This window comes from Vicugna pacos, chromosome 6, assembly GCF_048564905.1.
Source record: "Vicugna pacos chromosome 6, VicPac4, whole genome shotgun sequence".
NCBI classification, from domain to species: domain Eukaryota; kingdom Metazoa; phylum Chordata; class Mammalia; order Artiodactyla; family Camelidae; genus Vicugna; species Vicugna pacos.
Window position 1 is genome coordinate 68,083,899 of NC_132992.1, and position 26,304 is coordinate 68,110,202.

General features: G+C 40.6%; 3 protein-coding genes across 16 annotated transcripts in view; 1 reads left to right on the plus strand and 2 right to left on the minus strand.

Moving 5' to 3' along the window:
• Positions 1-26,304, plus strand: part of LOC102531629 (disintegrin and metalloproteinase domain-containing protein 21) — an 86,455-nt gene that overhangs the window by 31,674 nt on the left and 28,477 nt on the right. For 5 of the 13 annotated variants that reach the window (XM_072963311.1, XM_072963315.1, XM_072963312.1 and 2 more), the window contains one exon: positions 1,519-4,034. In XM_072963311.1, coding sequence (XP_072819412.1) covers positions 1,519-3,804 — 2,286 coding nt within the window. In that variant the 3' untranslated portion in view covers positions 3,805-4,034. Of the gene's footprint in view, positions 1-1,518; positions 4,035-22,568; positions 22,681-24,533; positions 24,604-25,286; positions 25,751-26,035; positions 26,245-26,304 lie in introns of those variants that run through there. The other 8 variants (XR_012073723.1, XR_012073718.1, XM_072963317.1 and 5 more) reach the window with 6 other exon arrangements.
• Positions 1-26,304, minus strand: part of MED6 (mediator complex subunit 6) — a 64,350-nt gene that overhangs the window by 486 nt on the left and 37,560 nt on the right. The window lies entirely within an intron of this gene.
• LOC102531386 (disintegrin and metalloproteinase domain-containing protein 20) lies at positions 20,849-26,253 on the minus strand. 2 transcript variants are annotated; one of them, XM_072963319.1, is made up of 2 exons: positions 26,196-26,253; positions 20,849-23,415 (listed from the first exon to the last, which is right to left on the minus strand). In XM_072963319.1, the coding sequence occupies exon 2, from the start codon at positions 23,311-23,313 to the stop codon at positions 21,055-21,057; it is 2,259 nt and encodes a 752-aa protein (XP_072819420.1). In that variant the 5' UTR covers positions 23,314-23,415; positions 26,196-26,253; the 3' UTR covers positions 20,849-21,054. The 2 variants fall into 2 exon arrangements, with proteins under 2 accessions (XP_072819420.1, XP_031535046.1); XM_031679186.2 differs by lacking the exon at positions 26,196-26,253 and adding an exon at positions 24,281-24,407.

The window sequence follows — 26,304 nt, forward strand, 5'->3', positions numbered from 1 at the left end:
GTGACTAATTTTGAACAGTGTTATATTGATGACTCTCATAAACTGTATTACTAAGCACCTCCCAGGGGTTTATGGAGGTCTGTACAGTGAGGATCCCTGAGTCATTAACTTTATTGGCCTCAGATTAATCTATTTAGATTAATTGATCTATTTAGATTAATTAATCTATTTAAATTAATTAATTATTTAGATCCTATTATAGTAAGCTGATTACTTATCTATTTTTCCATAGGATCAGTGCTTTTTACCTACTTTTTTGGCACTTAGGCTGAGACTGTGATGATGTCTATAGACACTCAGCCAAAGAAAAGGGCACATAATACATGAAATGTTGAATACAATATTATAAGTCCCTGCCACACATTTCTGTACAAAATTGATAATTTATTTAATGCTCTGTATATTTACTTTATTTCCCTAACATGTAGCACAATGTCCTGTACTTTGTATGCTCCAAACATATAAATAATTGTTTAATGAATTAAGAAGAGAAATGAAGGAGTGTTGCCAGAGAGACTGTAGGCCAGGTACAGAAATTCCCCCACTTTCAAAACCTGTTGGTAAATATATTTAAGCAGACATTGGGAATTTTCCCTTGCAATCCTAAAATACCAGGCACTCTCATGCCTTTGCCCAGAAGACAGAGTTCCTTTCCCCAAGCCTTTAAATGTCATGAATTCTCACTTTCCCTTCTTAAGGCATTTCCTCTTGTCTTTGGTATTCTCCTGTAGGTAACTGAAGAGAACAACACTGTTCTCCTCATTCCTTTAGAAGATGTCAGTTTTTTATGATTTTTTTCTCTTATAAAATTATATTCATATAAGAATACATCTTAAGTGACATTCATCTATAACCCAAGTACTTCACCACCCCTCCCCCATTTCCATTTTCCACTGTATAGAGAATGATACTAGGTATTATAGGGAATTCTTAAATGAGTTAAAATCATAAACCCTGCCCTCAATGACCTTACAGTCCCATAGAGTTGTGGATGAAGGAGAATACAGCAAGGAGACAAGTAAATAACTTGAGATAAAGAAACTCTAAAGAAAATCGATTTGTATCAATCTGATACAAATTGATGTAAGGACTGTGATTATTTCTGACCTCTCCGGTTTTCACAGTGGAAAGTACCAATAGTTACACAAGGACAGCAGGTATAAACAACGTGATCTTGGACCAACTGAGATATACAGTCACCCTACGCTAAAGTTCCTTTACTTTTGCTTTAACTTTTTATAGGAGAGATTTTTATTCCACCTATATGTATTGAGGTAATTGTATATTGAAACCTAAGTACCTATTGTCAAATCCAACAACTATCAACATATGGCCAATATTGTACTACCTATACCCCATCTAACTTCCCACCCACCCCCCCCCATTTATTGAAAACAAATCCAAAGCTTTTTCTTGATTTATTAGTAATTTTTTCCCCATTCAACTTCTTTTTCCTACTTTCCTTACCCAATCCGCCCCCCCCGCTATCCAAACCCTTCTTTTTATTTTCACTTTCAGCACTACAGCTCTGATTGTCCAACTCTGACAGGACACACATCCTTAAAAGTCAACTCAGAGACGAGCCAGATCAGCAGTGCCTCACTTTGTTTTTCTCTGAACAGATGGTTTCATAATGGCCATTCCATAATGGTGGCTGGTGAGGCTGTGGTATCCATGGGAGTCGTTGTACTGCTCTGGCTTGAGGTGTCTCTGTTCCCTTGTGGCCTCTCCCAGGCTGGGCGTTCCCAAAGCCTCAGCTCCCCAGAAGTGGTGATCCCCTCAAAGGTTACCAACAGAAGCAGAGGTGCAAAGGCTCCAGGCTGGCTCTCCTACAGCCTGCAGTTTGGGGGCTGGCAACATGTTGTCCACATGAGGGCTAAGAAGATCTTGGTTTCCAGACATCTCCCAGTGTTCACCTACACGGACCAGCAAGCCCTCCGCCAGGATCAGCCTTTTGTTCCTGATGACTGCTACTATCATGGCTATGTGGAGGGGGCCTTGGAGTCCCTGGTTTCCCTCAGTACTTGTTCTGGGGGGTTTCAAGGAATGCTACAGATTAATAACATTACTTATGAAATTGAGCCCATCAGGCACTCTACCACATTTGAACACCTGATTTATAAGATAAACACTAATGAGACAGAAGTCTCACTTATGAGATGTGGCTTAACAAATAAAGCACATCAACAGTTGGAATTTGAAGAGGCCGAAAAATTAACTCTGAGACAAAATTCTGCTTATAACTGGTGGACCCACTCATGGTTTCTGGAGCTGACTGTGGTGGTGGATCACAATTTCTTCATTTACTGCCAAAGTAATTTCTCAAATGTGCAGGAGAATGTATTTGTTGTTGTCAACATAGTGGATTCCATTTATCAGCAGTTGGGTACTTATGTGATTTTGACTGGAATTGAGATCTGGAATCATGGAAATGTTTTCCCAATGATAAGCATAGAACAGGTTCTGGAGGATTTCTCTCAGTGGAAACAAATCAGTCTTTCCCAGCTACAGTATGATGCTGCACATATTTTCATTAAAAATTCACTTATAAGTGTACTTGGGATAGCCTATGTTGCAGGAATATGTCATCCTCCTATTGACTGTGGAGTTAATAATTTCAAAGGAGATCCCTGGTCTGTTTTTGCCCTCACTGTAGCTCATGAGTTAGGTCACACTTTGGGTATGCAGCATGATGAAGAATTCTGTTTGTGTGGGCAAAGTGCTTGCATCATGAATGCTGTCAGAGTGCCATCAGAGAGATTCACCAATTGTAGTTATGCAGACTTTACAAAGACCACTTTAAACCAGGGATCATGTCTGTACAGTCCTCCAATTCCAGGGGCAGTCTTTATGCTGAAACGCTGTGGGAACGGTGTGGTTGAAGGAGAAGAGAAGTGTGACTGTGGCTCTATAAAGCAGTGTGAACAAGATCCCTGTTGTCTGTTGAACTGCACTCTGAAGCCTGGGGCCGCTTGTGCTTTTGGACTTTGTTGCAAAGACTGCAAGTTCATGCCAGCAGGGGAACTCTGTAGACGTCAGGTCAGTGAATGTGACCTTCCAGAGTGGTGCAATGGAACATCTCATCAGTGCCCAGAAGATGTATATAGGCAGGATGGGATTCCCTGTAGTGATGACAGTGCCTACTGCTATCAAAAGAGATGTAATAACCGTGATGAACAGTGCAGGGAGATTTTCGGTGAAGGTGCAAAGAGTGCATCTCAGATTTGCTATAAAGAAATCAACTCCCAGGGAAACCGTTTTGGCCACTGTGGTATAAATGGCACAACATACCTCAAATGTCGTACTTCAGATATCTTTTGTGGGAGAGTTCAGTGTGAGAATGTGGGAGGCATTCCCCATCTGAGAGACCACTCAACATTACAGTACACTCACATCAATGGTGTCACCTGCTGGAGTATTGACTATCACCTAGGGATGAATATACCTGATGTTGGTGAAGTGAAAGATGGCACCATATGTGGTCCAGGAAAGATCTGCCTACACAAGAAGTGTGTCAGTCTGTCTCTCCTGTCACGAGTCTGCTTGCCTGAGACCTGCAACATGAAGGGGATCTGCAATAATCAACATCACTGCCACTGTGGCTATGGGTGGTCTCCGCCCTACTGCCTACACAGAGGCAATGGAGGTAGTGTTGACAGTGGCCCAGCACCTGCCAGAAGAGTTTTCTTGCCATTAGTTGTGACTCTTGCTTTGTCTGTTTTGCTTTTACCTTTGACTGCTACATTTATGTACCTTCGAAAACGTTTTGGACCCAAGGAGACTAAGACTCAGGCTTCAGATTAAGAACATGCCTGTAATTTAATATCATATACATTATTAAGTTTTAATCTATTGGCATTAGAAATACTATTCCATGCCTGAAACTGAGCACATTTCTGGCAGTTTACAGAGAAATACAGAGACCTTCCCTTCTGTTGGTATCAGGAACATTGCTGTCAAGCAAAGGTAATTCCTGACATCTTCCTATCTACTGTTCAATGTAAGCAGCAAATAAAGCTCCATTTCCCTTCGGAGTTAGTCCTCTTTGTGTTTCTTGAGCACAGATATGACTCATGGGAAAAGCAGAGGACAGATATCTGAGCACCAAAGGGTGAGTCTGACCTCTCTTCGTTTATTCCCAAGGTAACTTCTCAAAAGTGCAGAGGATATATCTGTTGTTGTCAACATAGTGGATTTCATTTATCAGCATTTGGGTATTTATGTGATTTTGACTGAGACTGGGATTTGGAATCATGGAAATGTTTTCCCAATGAAATGCATAGAACAAGCAAAGACTGCAATGCAGTTCATGCAATCAGGGGAACTCTGTAGACATTAGGTCAATAAATGTGACCTTCCAGAGTGGTGCAATGGGACATTTCATCAGTGTCCAGAAGATGATTATGTGTAGGACAGGATTACCTATAGTGACAGTGCTTACTGCTAACAACAGACATAGTAAAGTTGGCAAAATTACTTACATATTGTAACACTGTGCTCTAAAATCTGAAAAGGATAGTAATAATGCTTGTCCCACCCAACATGTTGGGTTTATTTGGTAACCATAAGAGAGAACATAATGACCTCTTGTTGAAGTATAAACAAATTGTTATTTAACAAAGACTCCTGACCCTGCTCCCTTTGCTTCCTAGGCAGGCTTATCTGCTCTCTTTGCCTTAATATGGCAGTCTGGGTATCCTCTTGGGAGTATTTTCTTTGAACACCAGAATATAATCTTCACAAGGGCAGGGTTGTTTTAACTATTTTGCTCACTATTGTGTCCCAATACCTGCCTAATATACAATATTTGAATGGATTATTAATTGCATGAAATTAATTAGGAAATTTAAAAAGAATACTTCAGTCCTCCTTTTAAAAACAACTGCAGCTCTTGTTCAAAATTGAACTTTGAATATTTAAAATGTGTATTTAGTGGGGTGAGGTATAGCTCAGTGGTAGAGTGAATGCTTAGCATACATGAGGTCTTGGGTTCAGTCCTCAGTACCTCCATTGTTTAAAAAAATTGAAAAAAAATCAATAGAATATGTATTTGTAATGCTACTTTTATACATGTCCATTGCCAGCTTTTTGTCCCCAATTTACCATCTCCTAAGTCTATTCTCAGTATTTCAGGAAGTCTTGTCTCTTGAAAACATGTCTAATCATATGCCCTCGGTGTATGGTCCAGATAACTTCTAAATGCCACTCTTTGTCAACTGAATCAAACAATCTTTTTGCTGTAGTTTTCCATTACGCTTTGCATACTTTGCATCCTCTAGCTATTTTCTGTTTTAAATATACTTGGCTGCATCATGCCTCTGCATATCAATTCCCATTCCCAAAATTCTGTTTACCACCTCCCTAACCCTCTTGCCTTGGAAAACTCCTTTTTTTCTCTCAAAAGAGATTAAACATCACATCTTTGGGAAAGCATTTCCTTGTAAAATGCTAGGTGTTCTACTTGTGTGCTCCTGTCGTTCTGTGGTCATCCCTTTGATGCACTCTAAGAATAGATGGTAACAATGCATCACCTAGAGACAGAAAGAAAAGGGTGTCTAGTGGAACCTTAGAAATAAGGAAGCATGGACCAAGAAGACAGTGTGATTAATTTTAGAATGTAAATCAGAGAATGACTCATGTGTTTTTTAATTCTTTTAATTGAAGTATAGTTGATTGACAATGTTTTAGGTGTACAGCAAACTGATTCATATATATATATATGTGTATATATATATATTCCTTTGTACATATATACACAATATATATTGTGTGTATATATATTCCTATATGTATGTGTGTGTATATATGTGTGTGCATATATATATATTCCTTTTCAGATTCTTTTCCATTATAGGTTATTACCAGATATTGAATATAGTTCCATTATAGGTTATTACAATATATTGAATATAGTTCCCTGTGCCCTTGTTGCTTATCTGTCTTATATATATTAATCCCAAACTCCTAATTTATCCCTCCTCCACCTCTTTCCCCTTTGGTAGCCGTAAGTTTGTTTTCTATGTTTATGAGACTGTTGCTGTTTTGTTAATAAGTTCATTTGTGTCATTTTTTTTGGATTCCACATATAAGTGATATCATATGATATCTGTCCTTCTCTGTCTGACTTACTTCACTCAGCATGATAATCTCTAGGTCCATCCATGTCGCTGCCAATGACATTATTTCATTCCTTTTTATGGCAGAGTAATATTCCAGTGTGTATGTATTGCACATCTTCTTTATCCATTCATCTGTTGATGGGCATTTAGATTGCTTCTGTGTCTTGGCTATTGTAAATAGTGCTGCTATGAACATTGGGGTGTATGTATCTTTTCAAATTAGAGTTTTCTCCAGATATATGCCCAGGAATGGGATTGCTGCATCATATGGTAACTCTATTTTCACTTTGTTAAGGAACTTCAATTCTGTTTTCCATAGTGGCTGTACCAATTTACATTCACACCAACAGTGTATGAGGGTTCCCAATTCTCTACACCCTCTCCTACATTTATTATTTGTAGACTTTTTGATGATGGCCATTCTGACCTGTGTGAGGTGACACCTCACTGTAGTTTTAATTTGCATTTCTCTAATAATTAGTGATGTGGAGCATCTTTTCATATGCCCATCGCCCATCTATATGTCTTCTTTGTAGTATAGCCTGTTTAGATCCTCTGCACATTTTTTGAATGGGTTGTTTGCTTTTTTTATATTGAGCTGTATGAGCTGTTTGTATATTTTGGAAATTAACTTGTTGGTTGCATTGTTTGCAAATATTTTCTTTCATTCCATTGGTTGTCTTTTTGTTTAATTTATGGTTTCCTTTGCTGTGAAAGGCTTTTAAGTTGGATTAGGTCCCATTTGCTAATTTTTGTTGTTATTTCTGTTACCGTAGGATACAGATCCAAAAAAATACTGCTGTGATTTATGTCCAAGTATGTTCTGCCTATGTTTTCCTCTAAGAGTTTTAGAGTATATGTATTACATTTAGGTTTTTAATCTATTTTAGGTTTATTTTTGTATATGGTGTTAGAGAATATTCTAATTTCATTCTTTCACATATAGCTGTCCAGTTTTCCCAGCACCACTTAGTGAAGAGACTGTCTTTTTCCTTTGTATACTCTTGCCTCCTTTGTTGTAGATTAATTGACCATAAGTGTGTGGGTTTATTTCCGGGCTTTCTATCCTGTTCCAATGATATACGTCTGTTTATGTGTCAGTACCATTTTGATTACTGTACCTTTTTAGTATAGTCTGAAGTCAGGGAGCCTGATTCCTCCAGCTGTTTTTCTTTCTCAAGATTGTTTTGGCTATTTGGAGTCTTTGTGTTTCCATAAAATGTTTTAAATTTTTCGTGTCAGTTCTGTGAAAAATTCCATTGGTAATTTGGTAAGGACTGCACTGAATCTGTATATTGCCTTTGGTAGTATAGCCATTGATTGTAACAATATTGATTCTTCCAATCAAAGAACATGGTGTATCTTTCCACATGTGTCATCTTCAATTTTTTTTTCATCAGTAGACACTATATTCTTTTCAGAGTATATGTCTTTTGCCTCCATAGATAGGTTTATTCCTACTTATTTTATTCTTTTTGATACAATGGTAAATGGGATCATTTCCTTGATTTCTTTTCCTGATGTTTCATTTCTAGTCTATAGAAAAGCAACAGATTTCAGTATATTAACTTTGTTTCCTGCACCTTTACCAAATTTATTGATGAGCTCTAGTAATTTTCTGGTAGCTTCTTTAGGATTTTTTGTGTATATTATCATGTCATCTGCAAACAGTGACAGTTTTACTTCTTCTTTTCCAATTTGGATTCCTTTTCTTTCTTTTCTTCTCTGATTGATGTGGCTAGGACTTCCAAAATTATGTTGAATAAAAGTGGTGAGAGTGGGCTTCCTTGTCTTGTTCCTGATCTTAGAGGAAATGCTTTCAGCTTTTCACCATTGAGTATGATGTTTGCTGTGAGTTTGTCATGTATGGCCTTTATTATGTTGAGGTGTGTTCAATCTATGCCCACTTTCTGGAGAGTTTTCATCATAAACAGATGTTGAATTTTATCAAAAGCTTTTCCTGCATCTATTGAGATGATCATATGTTTTTATTCTTCAATTTGTTAATGTGGTATATCACACTGATTGATTTGCAGATTTTGAAAAATCCTTGTATCCCTGGGCTGAATCCCACTTGATCATGGTGTATGATCCTATTAATGTATTGTTGGAGTTGATTTGCTAATATTTTGCTGAGAAATTTTGCTTCTATGTTTATCAGTGATATTGGCCTGTAATTTTCTTTTCTTTTTTTTTTTTTTTTTGCAATATCTTTGTCTGGTTTGGTATCAGGATGATGGTGGCCTCATAGAATTAATTCAGAAGGGTTCCTTCCTCTGCAATTTTTTGGAATAGTTACAGAAGAATAGATGTTAACTCTTCTTTAAATGTTGATAGAATTCACCTGTTAAGCTATCTAATCCTGCACTTTTGTTTGTTGAGAATTTTTTAGTTACTGCTTCAATCTCGGTAATGGTAATTGGTCTGTTCATATTTTCTCTTTCTTCCTGATTCATTTCTTGGGAGATTGTGCCTTTCTAAGAATTTGTCCACTTCTTTAGGTTGTCCATTTTATTGGTGTACAGTTGCTCTTAGTAGCCTCTTACGATTTTTTTTTGTATTTCTGTGTTGTCATTTGTAACTTCTCCTTTTCATTTCTGATTTTATTGATTTGGACCCTCTCCCTTTTTCTTTTACCTTGATGAATCTGGCTAAAGGTTTAATTTTGTTTATCTTTTCAAAGAACCAGCTTTTAGTGTCATTGATCTCTCTTTTTTAGTCTGTTGCATTTATTTCTGCTCTCATCTGTATGATTTCTTTCCTTACACTAACTTTGGGTTTTGTTTCTTCTTTCTACAGTTATTTTAGGTGTAAGTTTAGGTTGTTTGAGATTTTTCTTGTTTCCGGCGTTAAGCTTGTATTCCTATACTTTCCTCTTAGAACTGCTTTTGCTGTGTCCCATAGGCTTTGGATTGCATGTTTCATTTTGGTTTTTTGTTTGTTTGGTTTTGGGGGGGAGTAATTAGGTTTATTTATTTATTTATTGTTATTTTTTATTTAACTGATGTACTGGGGATCAAACCCATAACCTTGTGCCATTTGATTTATCTCTAGGTATGTTAAAATTTCTGCTTTGATTTCTTCCATGATCCATTGGTTGTTTATAGCATATTATTTAGCTTCCACATGTTTGCATTTTTTTATAGTTCTTTTCTCATAATGTCTAATCTCATAGCATTGTGGTCTGAAAATATGCTTGATATGATTTCAATTTTATTAAATTTACCAGCACTTATTCTGTCACCCAGAATGTGGTCTATCCTGGAGAATGTTCCAGGTGCACTTGTAAAGAATGTGTATTCTGCTTTCAGATGGAATGCTCTATAAATATCAAATAAGCCCATTGGTCTAATGCATCATTTAAGGCCTGTGTTTCCTTACTGATTTTCTGTCTGGATGATCTGTCCACTAATGCAAGTGGGGTGTTAAAATCCCCCACTATAATTGTGTTACTGTCAGTTTCTCCCTTTATGTGTGTTAACATTTTCCTTATATATTGAGGTGCTCGTATGTTGAGTGCATATATATTTACAATTGTTACATCTTCTTCTTTGATTGATCCCTTGATCATTATGTAATTCATCTTTGTCTCTTGTAACAGTCTTTATTTTAAACTCTATTTTGTCTAATATAAGTGTTGATACTCCAGCTTTCTTTTGATTTCCATTTGCTTAGAATACCTTTTTACCATCCCATCACTTTCTGTATCTGTATCTGTAGACCTGAGGTGAATGAGCCTCTTGTAGACAGAAAAATACGGATCTTGATTTTATATCCACTCATCCAGTCTGTATCTTTTGGTTGGAGTATTTGGTCAGTTTACATTTAAGGTAATTGTTATGTATGTTTTTTTTGCCATTTTGTTAATTATTTTGAATTTGTTTTTGTAGATCCTCCCCCCCCCTTTTGTTGTCTTTTCTTGTGCTTTGGTGCTGTCTTTAGTGTTATATTTTGATTCTTTTTTCTTTTAGTGTGTATATCTATTATAGATTTTTGGTTTACAATTACCATGAGGTTTTAGTATAGCAGTGTGTGTGTGTGTGTGTGTGTGTGTTTGCTTTAAGTTGCTGATCTCTTACTTTCAAATGCATTTTAAATACCCTGCATTTGTACCCTCATCCCCTCATGATTACTGTTATTGATACCATATTTCACATTTCATTGTTTTGTGTCTTCCCTAACTGCTTATTGTGGATACAGATTTTATTACTTTTGTTTTTTAACTTTCCTCCTAGTTTGTGTGTGAACGATTTCCTACCTTTATTATATGTTTGCCTTTAACCGTGAGCTTTTGCATTTCATAGTTTTCTTGTTTCAAGTTGTGGCCTTTTCTTTTCCACCTAGAGATATTCCCTTAGCATTTATTGTAAAGCTGATTTGGTGGTGCTGAATTCTTTTAGCTTTTGTTTATATGTGAAGCTTTTTTTAAAAAAATATACTTTATTCTTTTAGAGCAGTTTCAGGCTTACAACAGAATTAAGCAGAAAATACAGAGTTCGCATATAGCTCTCCCCACTCACACATATATACTCCCCTACCCTCAACATCCTGCATCCATGTGGCATATGTGGTACAAGCGATGAACCAACATGGGCACATTATCAACCAAAAGTCCATAGTTTACATTAGGGTTCACTCTTTTTTTTTTAGGGTTCACTCTTGATGTTATACATTCTGTGGGTTTTCACAAATGCATAATGACATGTAGCCACCACTATAGTATCATACAGAATAATTTCATTGCCCTAAAAATCCCTTGTGCTCCATCTATTAATTCCTCCCTCCCTCCCTCCCTCTCCCTAAGCCCCTGGAAACCATGATCTTTTTATTGTTTCTGCAGCTGTGCCTTTTCCAGAATGTCATTTGGTTGGAATCGTATAGTTTGTGGCCTTTTCAGACTGGCTTCTTTCATTTAGTAATATGTCTTTTAAGTTTCTTCCATGTCTTTCATGACTTGATAGATCTTTTTTTTTAATGCACATATATTTTTAAATTTACACATATGTACTTTTCATTGTTTCTAAGAATGTTTAGAGCTTGAGCTTTTTAAACTTACATAATTATCAAAGGAACAGAGCCAAGCACAAAATAAGAATTAACTCAAAAAGATACATATACCCTGCTATTAACAGCAACATTATTTATAATTGCCAAGATATGAAAGCATCCTAAGCGCACATCAATAGTTGAATAGATAATGGAGATGCAGTATGTATGTAATGAAACAACTGACCCACAGAAAAGAAGGCTATTTTGCCATTTGCGGCCCTTCATTCACTTTTTTTTTTTTAACTTCAAAAACCAGAATTTTATAACCAGCAGAGACATTTCTGTTACATCAAAAACAACAAAATATCTAGAAATAAACTTAACCAAGGAGGTTACCCATACTCTGAAAACTAAAATGACATAAAGAAATGGAAAGATATCTTTTGCTCTTGGATTGGAAGAATCAACACTATCAAAATGACCACACTACCCAAAGCAATCCATAGATCCAACGCAACCCCCATCAAAATACTTGCGACATTCCTCACAGAACAAGAACAAACAATCCCAAAATTTATAAGGAAAAATAAAAAGATCCCGAATAGCCAAAACAATCTTTTGTAGGTCTCTCTCTCTCTCTTTTTCCCTCTCTTTCTTCTATCTGTTCTCTTTTCTTATAGTTTGATGACTAGAGAATTTCCTTTAACATTTGTTGTAAAGCTGGTTTGGTAGTCCTGAAATCTTTTATCTTGTGTTTGTCTGTGAAGCTTTTGATTTCTCCACCAAATCTGAATGACAGCCTTGCTGGATAGTGTATTCTTGGTTGTAAGTTTCCCCTTTGCATCACTTTAAATATATCATGCCACTCCCTTCTCGCCTGTAGAGTTTCTGCTGAAAAATCAGCTGATAACCTTATGGGACTTCCCTTGTATGTTATTCATTGCTTTTCTCTTGCTAGTTTTAATATTTTCTCCTTATCCTTAATTGTTGTCAATTTGATTACTATGTGCCTTGGTGTGTTCCTCTGTGGGTTGATTCTGTGTGGAACTCTCTGAGCTTCCTGGACTTGGGTGACTGTTTCCCTTCCCAAGTTGGGGAAGTTTTCGGTTATTATCTCGCCAAAAATTTTCTCAGGTCCTTTCTCTCTCTCTCTCTTCTCTTTCTGGCACCCCTATAATGCAAGTATTAGTGCACTTCATGTTGTCCCAGAGTTCTTTTAAACTATCCTCATTTCTTTTCATTCTTTCTCCTTTTTTCTGTTCTGCAGTAGTGATTTCTACTAATCTGTCTTCTAGCTTATTGATCAGTCCTTCTGCCTCATTTAGTCTTTTCTTGGTTCTTTCTAGTGTGTTATTCATTTCTGTGATTTTATTCTTCAACTCTGTTTGGGTATTCTTTATATTTTCAAACTCTGCTAAAAACTTCACTCTGTGCATCTATATTCCTCTTGAGTGCTCTGAACATCTTGGCCATCATTACTTTAACCTCTTTCTCAGGTAAATTGCCTATCTCCTCATCCCTTATTTCTTCTTCTGGAATTTTATCTTGTGCTTTGGCCTGGGAGATATTCCTCTGCTGCCTTATATTGTCTATCTTTCTAGTTGTATTTTTAGGTAGGTTAGTTATGTTTCTTGACCTTGGAGAGGTGGCCCTCTGTGGGAGACATCCTATGCGTCCCAGCAGTACACTCCTCTCTTGTCACCCAAGGGCCAGGGTGCAGCAGGTCCCAATGTACAATCTGGCCTGTGTTTGTGGATTCCTTCCACAGCCTTTGGGATTGTTGTTTTCTTATTTCTGGTATCTGCCCCTAGTGGATGAGGCTAGACTAGAGGCTTATGCAGGTTTCCTGGCAGGAGGAGCTGGTGCCTGCCCACTGCTGGGTGAAGTTTGGTCCTGGACCTCTGGTGAGTAGGGCCATGTCTAGAGTTGTTTGTGGCTTAGAAAGTCTCCTGATGTTGTTTAGCCTGAGGCTTCCGTACAGGCTGTTGGGTGGGGCTAGGTCTTGGAGTTAATGATCCAATCAAGATGTCAGCCTCCAGGAAAGCTCATGTAGATAAGTTTGTGTCCCTTAAGAACTAGTCCTGGAGATCATGTCATATCACTGTAAGTAAATCTTGCCTATCCATTTTAAATGTTGCCAAGTATCCATTGTGAGGAAGTACTATATTTTATTCAAGTAGTCCTCTATGGGTAGGCATTGGTGTGGCTCCCAATCTTTTGCTGATATATGCCCCAAAGAAGCTTATACCAAAGTAATTTCAAAGTTAAGAAGTATATCTTTAGTATAGAGTTCCAGAAAGATTGCTGGGTTCAAGGTTAAGTACATACGTATTTTCACTGAACATCAGCAAATTCCACTTCATTGAGGTTCTACCAGTTCTCATTACCACCTGCATTGTATACGAATTTATACTCACCATAATCTCGCTGAGAGTGTGATACATTTGATAGATTAAAGAGGGCTGCAACTTCTTTAACACTCCATCCCTTGTAATGATTAATTTTGTGTATCAGCTTGAATGGGCTAATGGATGCCCAGATAGCTGCTAAAACATGATTTCTGGGTATGTCTGTGAGGGTGTTTCTGGAAGAGATTAGCATTTCAATCAGTAGACTGACTAAAAAAGGTTACCCTCACCAATGCATGTGTGCATCATCAAATCACTGATGGCCTAAATTGTACAAAAAGGCAGAGGAAGGGCAAATTTGCTTTCACTGCTTGAGCTGAGACACCATTTTCTCTGCCCTTGGATATCAGTGTCCCTGGTTCTTGAGGCTTTGAATTTGAACTGGGTCTTACACTATCAACTCCTCTGATTCTTAGGTCTTCAGACTCAGAAAGAATTACACCACCAGCTCTCCTGGTTCTCCATCTTGCAGATGGCAGACCAGAAATTCTCAGCCTCTATAATCACACGAGCACATACTCTATCAGTTGTAGTTCTCTGAAGAATCTGGACTAACACAGATTTTAATACCAGGAGTGGTTTTAGAGGAACTAAATTTAAAGGATGAGTTTTCTGACTTGATTCTGGAGTTTCTAAAATTGGCTCTCTAATCTGATTAAAGACTCTAATGGCTCTTTCTAGTAGTAAAGAGAGCACTGATAGTCAATGATGAACTGTCGATTAAAGATATGCAATGTATCAGCATTGGAAACTCCTAAAGAACCACTATATGAAGCAGAGAGAAAAGTGACTATATGATACTTTTGGACATTTTTTGAAAACTAAAGGATAAATGACATTGATTGGTTGCCTAATGTTGCTGGACAAAGTGGTGAAAGAACCAAGGGATCCCAATTCCCAGCTCAAGTGCTCCATAAATGACCTAAGAGCTCCTATGCATGCCCTGAGAGCCTTAGCTCTTGGAGCCACAGGGCTGAAATTGATGAAAATCAAATACAGAACCTCATTTTGCCACTAGCTAAATTACAACAGAAATTGAACTCCTAGCCTCACAGGGTGTCTACTGTTAGAGTGAAGGGACTGATTAGGAAAGAACAAAATCCTATAAATTGGGATAGGGATGTGTAGGAAAACCCTGATGAAACTGAAGACATTCAGCCTTCTCTAATGAGTCTTCTTGACCAGGGGAAGAGCTCCCCCACTCCCAGTGGAATTGGCCTCCCCACTCCCAGAAGCAACAGCCTCCCCACTCACAGTGACAGCAGCTTTTCTATCTCCATCTGAGGAATTAACCTTGCATTGCCTAAGGAAACAGTAATGCCCTCTCCTGAGATAGCTGCCATGCAAGACAATGCTGGTTCTCCTCAGGGCCCACTCCACCACCCCTCTCCACTTCCAGACCTGAAGATTCAAGGGCCAACAGACCCCTAAAGTGTGACCCATGAGGAGGTGCACTATATTCCAAAAGAACTATTTGAGTTTTCAAATTTATACAAGCAGACATCCAGAGAACTTGTGTGGGAATGGATTCTAAGGGTGTAGGACATAATGGTGAAGGGACATAAAGTTAGGTCAGGCCGAATTTATTGATATGGGCTCACTAAGCTAAGATCCTGCATTTAATGTTGTAGCTCAGGGAGTTAGAAAGGGCTCTAATAATTTGTTGGTTATTTAACTGAAACATGACCAAAAGAAGGCCAACTGGAAATGCCCAACCTCCCTTGGTTTAATGTAGAGGAAAGGACCCAGAAGCTTAGGGAGATTGAAATGTTAGAGTGATCTTGTCATTTAGGGCCCACTTACCTACACTAGGAGGGTCCAGAGGACATACCTTTCACTAATATTTTGAGAAATAAATTTGTGAGGGGAGTCCAACAACTTTGAAGGGTTCCATGATGGCCCTTCTCTGGAGGACAGATCTTAGAGTGGGAACCACAGCTATTCAACTGGGAAACCTAGATGCAGTGGGAATATATGGATCTTAGGGTGGCAGGGCCCAGGTGGCAGCACTCAGCCACCAATGACAAGGTAGGCATGGTTACTGTAATGAACAGTAGAGCCAAAGCAGCCATTAGAATAGTCTGGCTCATGCAAACCTATGGTGTTTGCTAGTTACTCATGATGTTCCTAGAAATGAAATAGAAATTCTTTCTTTATCTACATATGCAGAAAGCCCCTGAGTCAAGTGCACAAAAGTCTAACACAAATCACAAAAACAGTCACAGCCACTTAATCAATTCCCAGAGTTGAGCCAGTTTACATGAATGAATGAGAGGACAGGTCCTCCTGAGGAAGGACTCGACTACACTAATGAAAATTTATACAGTTAACTTTCTCCCAGCCTTCCTGAGAGGGGCCTGTGGCCTTTTACCAAGGTAACTGTACACTGGGGAAAAGGAAATAATCATACTTTTCAGAGACTACCAGACACTGCCTCTGAACTGACTCTGATTCCAGAAGACCCAAAACATCACTGTTGCCCTCCAGTCAGAGTAGACACTTATGGAGGTCAGATGATCGGTGGAGTTTTAGCTCAGGCTCATTTCACAGTAGGTCCACTGGCTCTCTGAATCCACCCTGTGGTTATTTCTCCAGTTGCAGAATGCATAATTGGAATAGACATATTTAGCAGCTGCAAAAATCCTTACATTGGTTCCCTATTTGTGTAGTGAGGGCTACTATGGTAGAAAAGGCCAAGTGGAAGCCATTAGTACTGTCTCTACCCAGGAAAATAGTAAACCAAAACTAATACCACATCCCTGGAGGGATCCCAGAGATCAGTGCCACCATCCAGGACTTGAAGGATGCAGTAGTGATTCATACCACATCCTCATTCAACTCAGTCTGACCCATGCAGAAGACAGATGGATCTTGGAGAATGACAGCGGATTACTTTATTGTATGCTTAACCAGGTGGTGATTCCAACTGCAGCTGCCATAGCAGATGGGGTTGCATTGCCTGAGCAAATTAACACATCCCCTGGTACCTTGTATGCAGCTACTGACGTGGCAAATGCCTTTTCTCCATACCTGTCCGTAAGGCCCACTGGAAGCAGTTTGCTCTCAACTGGCAAGGCCAGCAATACACACACTGTTCTCCCTCAGAGGTGTATCAACCCTCCAGTTCTATGTCATAATTCAGTGTGCAAGAATCTCAGTCACCTTTTCCTTCCAAAAGGTATCATACTGGCCCACTGTATTGATGGCATTATTGCTGATTAGACCTAGTGAGTAAGAAGAAGTAACTACTCCAGGCTCTTTGGTAAGACATTTGCATGTCAGAGGGTGGGAAGTAAGTCTGATTAAAACTTACTTCTACATCAGTGGAATTTTTAGGGGTCCTATGGTGTGGAGCATGACAAGATATCCCTTCCAAGATAAAGAGTAAGTTCTGTCTGGCTCTCCTACAACCAAGAAAGAGGCACAATACCTAGTGGGCCTGTTTGGCTTTGGGGGGCAACATATTCCTCATTTGGGTGTGTTACTCCAGTACATTTGCCTGACCTGAAAAACTGCTAGTTTTGAGTGGGACCCAGAAGAAGAGAAAGCTCTGCCACAGGTTTAGGCTGCTATGTACACTGCTCTGCTCCTTGGGCCATATGATTCAATCCATTCAGATCCAATGGGGCCTGAAGTATCAGTGGCTGGTAGGGATGCTGCTTTCTCAGGCCCCTATAGGGGAGTCACAGTGCAGGCCTTTAAGATTTTGGAGCAAGCCTCTGCCATCAGAGGCTTTGAATAACTACTCTCCTGTTGAGAAGCAGCTCTTGGCCTATTACTGGGCCATACCAGATACTGAATGCTTGATGATGGGCCACCAAGTTAGCACACAACCTGAGCTGCCCATCACCGTGGGTATTACCTGACCTACCATGCTATAAAGTGGGCCTGCACAGTAACACTTCATCATCAAATGGAAGGGATACACACAGGGTCAGGCCCGAGCAGGTCCTTGAAGGGCCTTGAAGGGCCTGCCAGTAGAGCCTCATGGAGAGTTCCCTGTGATCAGCTGACAGGGGAAGAGAAGACCCAGGCCTGATTTACAGACGGTTCTCTGTGATACGCGTGCACCAACTGAATGTGGACAGCTACAACACTGTGGCCCTTCTTTGGGACGTCCCCGAAGGACAGCGATGAAGGGAAGTTCTTCCAATGGACAGAATTTCGGGTAGTGCACCTAGCTGTGCACATTGCTTGCACAGAGAAATGGCCAGATCTGTGATTATATACCAGTTAATGGGCTGTAGCCAATGGTTTGGCTGCATGGTCAGGGACATGGCTGGAACATGATTTGAAAATTGGTGATGAAGAAATATGGGAAAGAGGTATGTGGATAGATCTCTCTGTAAGGGCGAAAAAAAAATGAAGATATTTGTGTCCCTTGTGGATGTTCACGAAAGGGTTACCTCAGCAGAGGGTTTTAATAACCAAGTGGATAGGATGACCCATTCTATGGATACCAGCCAGCCTCTTTTCCCAGCCACCCATCATTACCCAATGGGCTCATAAACAAAGTGACCATAATGGTTGGCAGCTATACATGGGCTCAGCAACATGGACTTCCACTCACCAAGGATGGCCAGGCAACAGCCACTACTAACTGCCTGATCTGAACTGGCATAGACCAACACTGAGCTCTCAATATGGCAACATTTCCTAGGATGATCAGCCAGCTGATCAGCCAGCCAGTAGGTGCATGTCAAAAGGTGGTTCATTACACTGGATTGCTTCCAGTATAGAAGGGGAAGCATTTTATTCTTACTGGAACAGACAGTCTGGATAAAATTTGCCTTTCCTGCACCCAGTAATTCTGCCAAAGATACCATCCATGGACTTAAAAAATACCTTAACAACCATCGTGGTTTTCCACACAGCATTGTTTCTGATCACTTCACAGAAAAAGAAATACAGCAATAGGTCCATGCTCATAGAATTCACTGGTCTTACCATGTTTCCCACCATCCTGAAGCAGCTGTCTTGACAGAATGGTGGAATGGCCTTTTGAAGACTCTGTTACAGTGCCAGCTAGGTGCCAATACCTTTCAGAGTGGAGGCAAGGTTCTCCAGAAGGCTGTATATGCTCTGAATCAGTGTCCAATATATGGTGCTGTTTCTCCCATGCCCAGGATTCATGACTCCAGAAATCAAGAGGTGGAAATGGAAGTGGCACCACTCATTATTAACCTGCATTCCCCACTAGCAAAATCTTTGCTTCCTGTTCCTGTGACTTTATGCTTTGGTAGCCTAGAGGACTTAACTCCTAGAGGGAGGAATGCTTCCACCAGGAGACACAACAATGATTCCATTAACTGGACAGCCACCTGGCCAATTTGGGTTCCTCATGCCTCTGAATCAATAGGCAATGAATGGAGCTACAGTGATGGCTGTGGTGACTGATCCTGATTACCAAGGAGAAAACTGGTAGAGACAAGGAAGAGTATGTCTGGAATACAGGAAATACCTTAGGGTATCTCTTAGTGTTACCATACCCTGTGATTAAGGTCAATGGAAAACTACACTAACCCAATCCAAGCAGGACATCTAGAGGAATAAACATCTTTCAAGGGCTTTACTTCCTCTTCTGGGGAAAGGGTGAATATATAAATCCCCATATCCTATTGGTTCTGTTTCTCTGGGGAACGCTAATACAGGTACCATTCCAGGATGGACTGTTCACACTAAACCAGAGATCTTTATGTGGGTCTGGGAACCAGGGGCTGGCAGTAGGAGTGGCACCACTTACCATCACTCCCTTTGATTCACTGGGGTGTTTTATGCTTCCTGTCCCCTAAAACTCTGGGCTCCACAGAGTTGCCAAATGGGTCATATTTTCACCAGAGAACAAAAGTAGAGTCCCAGTGGAAGTATAAGGTGCCACCTGGGTGTTTTGTGTTCCTTGGGTCCCTGCAGTAGCAAGCAGAGGTGTTAAAGTCTTGATAGGCATAACTGAGCCCAGTCATTGAGAGGAGGTAGGGCTACTGTTATATGATGGGGGCATAGGACATATGTGTGAAACCCAGGTGATCTCCTTAGGTACGTCTTTGTATTCCCTAGCTCTATTGTGACTATAAATGGATAGATTTCACAATCCCAGCCTAAGCAAGGCATGGGAACAGGTGATTTAAAGATAAGGGTCTGGGTAACATTCAGGTTAACATCCAACCAAAGTCATCAGAATGCCATCTAGAGAAGAGGGAAACTAGTATGGATAGTGGAGGAGAGAGACAATAAGTATCAATTTCAGCCCCAGTGCCAAATACAGTAGTAGGGTCTGTTCTTCACCCCACTAATGCCCCTCTTCTGTAGTTCCCTACAGGCAGAGATGCCTGCCAGAATCCTGGAGGAGCAGCTTCTAGAACTTACCAGGAAAAGCTGATTAGAGCAATGCAAAAATCAGACTGGAGGAATTTCCAAATAAGCCACCTTCATCCTCCCTTCCAGGAAAGTCTTGCTGACCAGCTGCTGGGATTCTGATCAGCAGAGAGCCCCCAGATGTTACTGTCTGGGGTCAGCCTCAGTTGCAGGGAGGTGCATGACCAAGATCTCACTCTTCCCTGGGCACTCCACATCCAGTGAATGAGCAGGGGAAGGATATGAAGACCAGACCTTTTTGGCCCAATTCAACACTAGTCTGTCAGGCAATGTTCATACCAGAGCTTGCTCCCAGGTTGGCCAAGGCTATGATGTAGTACTGTTTCTCATCTGCACAACTGACTTCCTTACCCTTTCTCTCTAAACTCTAATTCAGTGTCTGCTGCTGGAGAACTTGAACTATCACAACAAAGTAACTACTGAAAGCACCTAGCAGCCATAGGGCCAAGGGAACAAAGGAAAGAAGTTGGGTTCTTTCAAGGACTGATGATTAAAGGAGAAGGGACAAGAGCTCTGAGGAGGTCAAGTGACCAGCTGCTGCTGTTGATTCAGAGAAGGACCACACTGCTAACCCCAGAGCTGCAATTCAGCTCTCTGAAAGTGTCAGCGGCCAACTGGTGCTGGTACTTCTAGTGAAGAACGAGGAGGGTTCTAACAGAGTCAACAAAACTGGAATCTAAAACCGAAACGGCTACCAGAGTGAGGGTCCCTGGCAAAATGACAGAGTAACTTTTAGCACACAAGAAAGTAAATTCCCTTCCCCCTTCATTCATCATTCCAGGCTACTACTGCTCTGCCTTTTGGCACAGCAACCTGGAAAAGAGCTAGCAAAACAGAAGTGAGGTATGTAGCAGCATACCCTGGGTATTACATTTTAAGAGTACAAAGGAGGGAGGAGGTTTACAACGAATAGATGTTAGCTTAAAAATGTGACTTTGCTCAGGAAACACAAAGAGATGATTTCCAGGCAAAAAAAATGAACTTTTAATATAGCTTAAAACACTGAAGAGTAAGTAAGAACATGCTAGGAATCCTTCAGTGTAATATTAATGCTTATGATCCTGACATGAGGAATCCTTAAATTTTTTCTTGTTAAACAGCCAGACTTGCCCTAATGCTTCTTTATTAAAAGAAAAATGAGATTTTTTTTTAATGAAGCAGGAGCCTTAGTCATCTTCTTCCTCCTCCATCTCTTCTTCTTCCATTTCTTTTTCTTCCATCTCCTCCTCCTCCTTTTCCTTTTTAAGTTTCTTATAGAGCACAAAGAAGCAACATAAAAATAAAGAAATCAAAGAAATAAGCCACAATAATGACTGGCTCCCCCTCTTCCCATCTGCATCTTCTGCTTGGGGATTAGAAGGCAGGTTGCTGTCATTACTACTTGCATTGCTCTGGTGCTTGCAGTCGGGAGGTGCCCATCCAGGGTTGCAGTGGCACTGCTGTTTATTATCACAGATCCCCTTCATGTGGCAGGTCTCAGGCTGACAGGCTTGTGGCGTACGAACCATACTGACACACTTGTTGTGGATGCATATCTTTTCTGGACCACACACTGTGCCATCTTTCACTCTACCGATATCAGGTATGGACATCCCTAAATGATAATCGGTGCCCCAGCAAGTGGTGTCATTCAAGTGAAACTGATGCACTGTGGAATGTTCTACCAGATTAGGAATTACTCCCACATTTTCACACTGAACTCTCCCACATAGGATATCAGGGACCTTACATTTTACATATACTGTGTTTTTGATACCACAGTGACCAAATCGATTTCCTTGGGTGTTGATTTCTTTGTAGCAACTCTGAGATGCACTCTTTGCATCTTTGCCAAAAATCTCCCTGCACTGTTCATCACGGTTATTACATCTCTTCTGATAGCAGTAGGCACTGTCATCACTACAGGGAATCCCATCCTGCCTATATACATCTTCTGGGCACTGATGAGATGTCCCATTGCACCACTCTGGAAGGTCACATTCACTGACCTGACGTCTACAGAGTTCCCCTGATGGCATGAACTTGCAGTCTTTGCAACAAAGCCCAAAAGCACAAGTGGCCCCAGGCTTCAGAGTGCAGTTCAATAGACAACAGGGATCATTTGTGCACTGCTCTGTGGTTCCACAGTCACACTCCTCTCCTTCTTCGACCACAAGATTCCCACAATACTGCAGCCTAAAGATATTCCCTGGATATGGAGGAGAGTAAAGACATAATCCATTACTGATAACATTGTCCAAATACTGGGCATAACTGCAGTTGCTGAATTTGTTTGTCACCTGTCTGGTAGGAAACATTATGCACCACTGAAGTCCACACACACACCACTGATCATCATGCTGCATACCTAAATTATGGCCAAGCTCATGGGTCACAACCAGTGCAAAACTATACAGACTCTCATCTTCAAAAACATCAACTCCACTATTAAAAGGACGCTGACATATTCCGCCAACGTAGGCAACTCCAAGCTTTACACCAAATGATTTTTTTATGAAAAGATGGGCAGCATCATGTGGCAGTCGGTCATCAAGGCCAAAAAACTTCCAAAGAGCAAAATCCTCCAGCATCGTATCTATGTCATCGATGGCAATTAGGTTTCCTTCAGTCCAGATTTCAATCCCAGTTAAAGTTACATCAATGTCAAGAGTGTCATACAAGGTATCTATTATATTGACAGCATCGACTGTTTCACGCTGTACCACTGACACATTACTTTGTGAGTGAACGAATCGAAGATTGTCCACGACCACTACGAATTCAAGAAACCGCAAGTGGGTCCACCAGCCCAAGTAAGAACTTTGCATCAGAGTGAAATTATGCAACTTTTGTGACTCCAATTGGCGTGCTATTTCCTCTTCTGCTAACCCACATCTCATAGGCGGGAATTGTGTATCATCACTGTCTATCTTATACACCAGGTGTTCAAATGTAGCAGAAAACCTAACTGGCTCAATTTCATAAGCAAGATCATTTATCTGTAGTATTCCCCGAAAACCTCCAGAACAGGTACTGAGAGCAACCAGGGACTCAGGAACCCCTTCCACGTAGCCATGATAGTAGCAGTCATCAGAAACATAAGGCTGATCCTGGCGGAGGGCACGCTGGTCTGTGTAGGTGAACACTGGGAGGTGTCTGGAAACCAAGAACTTCTTGACCCTCATGTGGACAATATGTCTTTGGCCCCCAAACCGCATGCTGTAGGAAAGCCAGCCTGGAGCCTTTGCATTTCTGTCCCTGCCAGGTGCCTTCAAGGGGATCACCAATTCTTGGTAGAAGTGCTGGGAAGGCTTGGCCCGAGAGTGGCCAGAAATGGACAGAGACACCCCAAGCCAGAGCAGCAGAACGGTGACCCTGATGTGCATCAGGGCCTCACCCACTGCCATTATGGAGCCATCTGCCCAGGGCAGAAGAGGACAGGGCATCAGGCACTACTGGTCCGGCTCCTCCCTCTGAGCTGTTCAGGATGCAGGGCTGACCTTTATGGATCTGTGTCCTGGAAGAGTTGGACCATCAGAGCTGCAGTGCTGAAAGTGAAAATAGAAAAAAAAAAAAAAGCTAGAATGGGGTGGTTGGGGTAGGCAGGATGGGAGAGAGAGAAAAGAAAGTGATCTCAACTGGAACAAAGCTTGAATCAATAAAATGCCTAAGACTGTATCATATATATGTAAGGGCAAGGAGTGAGGGAAGAGCAGGTTTCCAGGGAAAAGGATGAAGGAAATTGATCATAAGTGGGTAATTACTCTACTTGATGAGGATTCGTTACATACTCTTCTCTAAACATGAAAGCTGACATGACATTTTCCATGTTAAAAAAGATTGACATCTGACTCTCAATTTCTCCTCCACCCAAAAATTTCCTGGTACCCTGCTATCTTCAGCAAGCTTGTGAACACCACAAAAACAAACAAACAAACAAACAAAAAAAACTCACCATTTTTTGTCCCTTTATTCAGACAGTTTGCTCCATCTCCCCTTTTCTTCCATAGATATCTACTCCCCATTCTATTTGAAGTTAGCAGTCAAAGTAAACCTCACTTAAGGGACTCATTAGTTTTGGGAAAGCCCCTCCAATCAAGACAGATTTTTATTTTATAATTCATTCTTATCTGCAGAAAACCCCTGGGCATTCAAAGGAAGGCAGCCATTCTGATGGAGTAACAGAGAATGAGGCTGCTATTTTTGGGGACAAGGCAAACAGCCGAATTACAGAAGCGTCTCTCCAGTCAGCCCAGCTGCATCATGTCCTCAATCATAAAAGACTTGTTTTGGCTGTGTAAATATAGATTCTATTTTATATTTCACATGGCTGGTGAGAAAGCTAGACTGAGGAATTTAAAACTAGAGTCATTTCATTAAAATGTTCAAAGATCACAATTCAAATGGACTTACTTCATTCCTGTTGAAAACATACATTTTAGCTCAGGTAAAAGCTAATTTTGCTCATTTGCTGACTTTCAGTATCAATAAATGCTTAATATCTGAAAACAAAAGTTAAAATAAATTTGGAGACACACTTGAAAACATACTGGTGGCCTGAGTATTCTAAATAGGGGCACAAATGGGATCAGCAGTATAGAGCATGAGAAATATTCTCAGCATTATGATGTCAAAAACACCTGTATACACTTGCATATTTTTCCAGAACTAACGGATGACTACCAGAAGCCAGGAATACTAGACGAAACCTCTTAGGGAAAGCATCTCTGACACAGGTAAAAGCCTAATGACCAGGTTTCCTTTCCAGGTCTCTCTTCATGATATTCTTAGTATCTCCTACAGATTTGGGGATATTAAGATGGAAATGTGTGAGTTTGAAGAGGATTATTAAAGATAAAGTATCATAAAGAGGAAAATATATTAAACTTCATCAGAAATATGACATGGTAATAATACAAAAGCTCAAGGTAGAGAATGTTTGAGGCATACCAGTCTTTGTCACTATTGCATTACTCCAAAGACAAGTCCTGAAGGAACACCACATCACCACTGATTATGTAAACCAGTGTCACTCCAAAGCCCTTCCTTTCTAACATTACCAGCACTTCAAGCACTCTGAGAAAATTCCTCTGTGTCAGTAATGAACTGTTTCTTCAATTTCCAGCAGCTATTTCAAACTCCTCAAAATCTCTACTTTACCGTGTCTCCATTCACTCTTTGTCACAGTTAATTTAGGGTTTCTTAAACTTAGGCCACAAACCATACAGGGTCATGAGAGCAATTTAGTGAGCCACAATAAAATGAAAGAACAGGAAATACCAGAGAGCTTTGCACAGATCACTGTCACCTGACAGTACCTGTCATCACAGAAGCTATAGCAGCATTCTGATGACACCTCTTATGCTGATTATGAACTCTTTTCCGAACCCCAAAACTAAAATGTACTTTGTCTATGCAGCTGGAGATAAGAATCCATACATTGCCCCATTTCTAGCTGGTTTCCTGAAGTTTGTCAAGAAGGGCACAAGAGAGAGAATAAATGACAAAAGGAGACGACAAGGGGCTCTACCTGTTTGCCTGCAGCTACTTGCAGTGACCCTCCTGCACCTTGCTCTTGTGGCAGGAGTTGGGTACTACATTCCCAGACCCAGCTCCATCAAGCCCTATCAAAGGTACCCAGTGGACAATGCTCCCTCATCAGAAGTCTCAGAACCAGACGGACAGAGCCTCCCGCAGTACCCTGGGCAACCCACACCAGTCAGCCCAACTGCCTCTTCCTCAGATGTTCCAGGTTATACCACAAAGTTCCCTGACACAAGCCCCATGCAGGTAGCACCTCTCAGAGATCTGAGTCCGAGTTTTGGAGGACCTTCTTCCAAGTCCCTAAGGAACCAGCACAAGCTCAGCATCACCTTACAAGAGGTACAGCAATCAACTCCACACTACCCCTTTTTTCAGTTCCTAAATTACCAGCATCACCTAGACTGGTAATGCCCTATCTTCTACAGTCCAGGTCCAGATCTATGAGGCTCATTATGAGAGCTTCTAGGTTATGACAACCCCAACCAATCTTAGGGGTGGAACTCCTTCTGGCAACTCATACTTCTGTGTATCTCCGTTGTTCCCCTTTTACCTTTTCAGTTCTCTAATACCATTTCAAGAATTCCCTATATTAATTATTCTTGGTGGGTTTCTTTTCTGGATTAGATCTTGACAGATACAGGACCTGGTACCAAGATGCTGTCAAGAGGGACAGACAGAATGGGACTCTCAGATTGACCTGGACATGTCCATGGCTTTAACACACTGCTGAACTCCTGCTGAATGGCGAATAAGCATGTAGTAGCATCACAATTAATTTAATTACCACTTAATGTTGACTGCGAAGTGCTCTATTGAACCAAGTGTGTGGGGGACCAAGGGAGGGCTGTGATGATGCCTGTAAGTATCTCAAGGACTGAGAGGTGGAATTGCCA

Coding starts and splice junctions, on each gene's coding strand:
- LOC102531386 (XM_072963319.1), bottom strand. CDS start 23,313: ATGCCCTGTCCTCTTCTGCCCTGGGCAGATGGCTCCATAATGGCAGTG.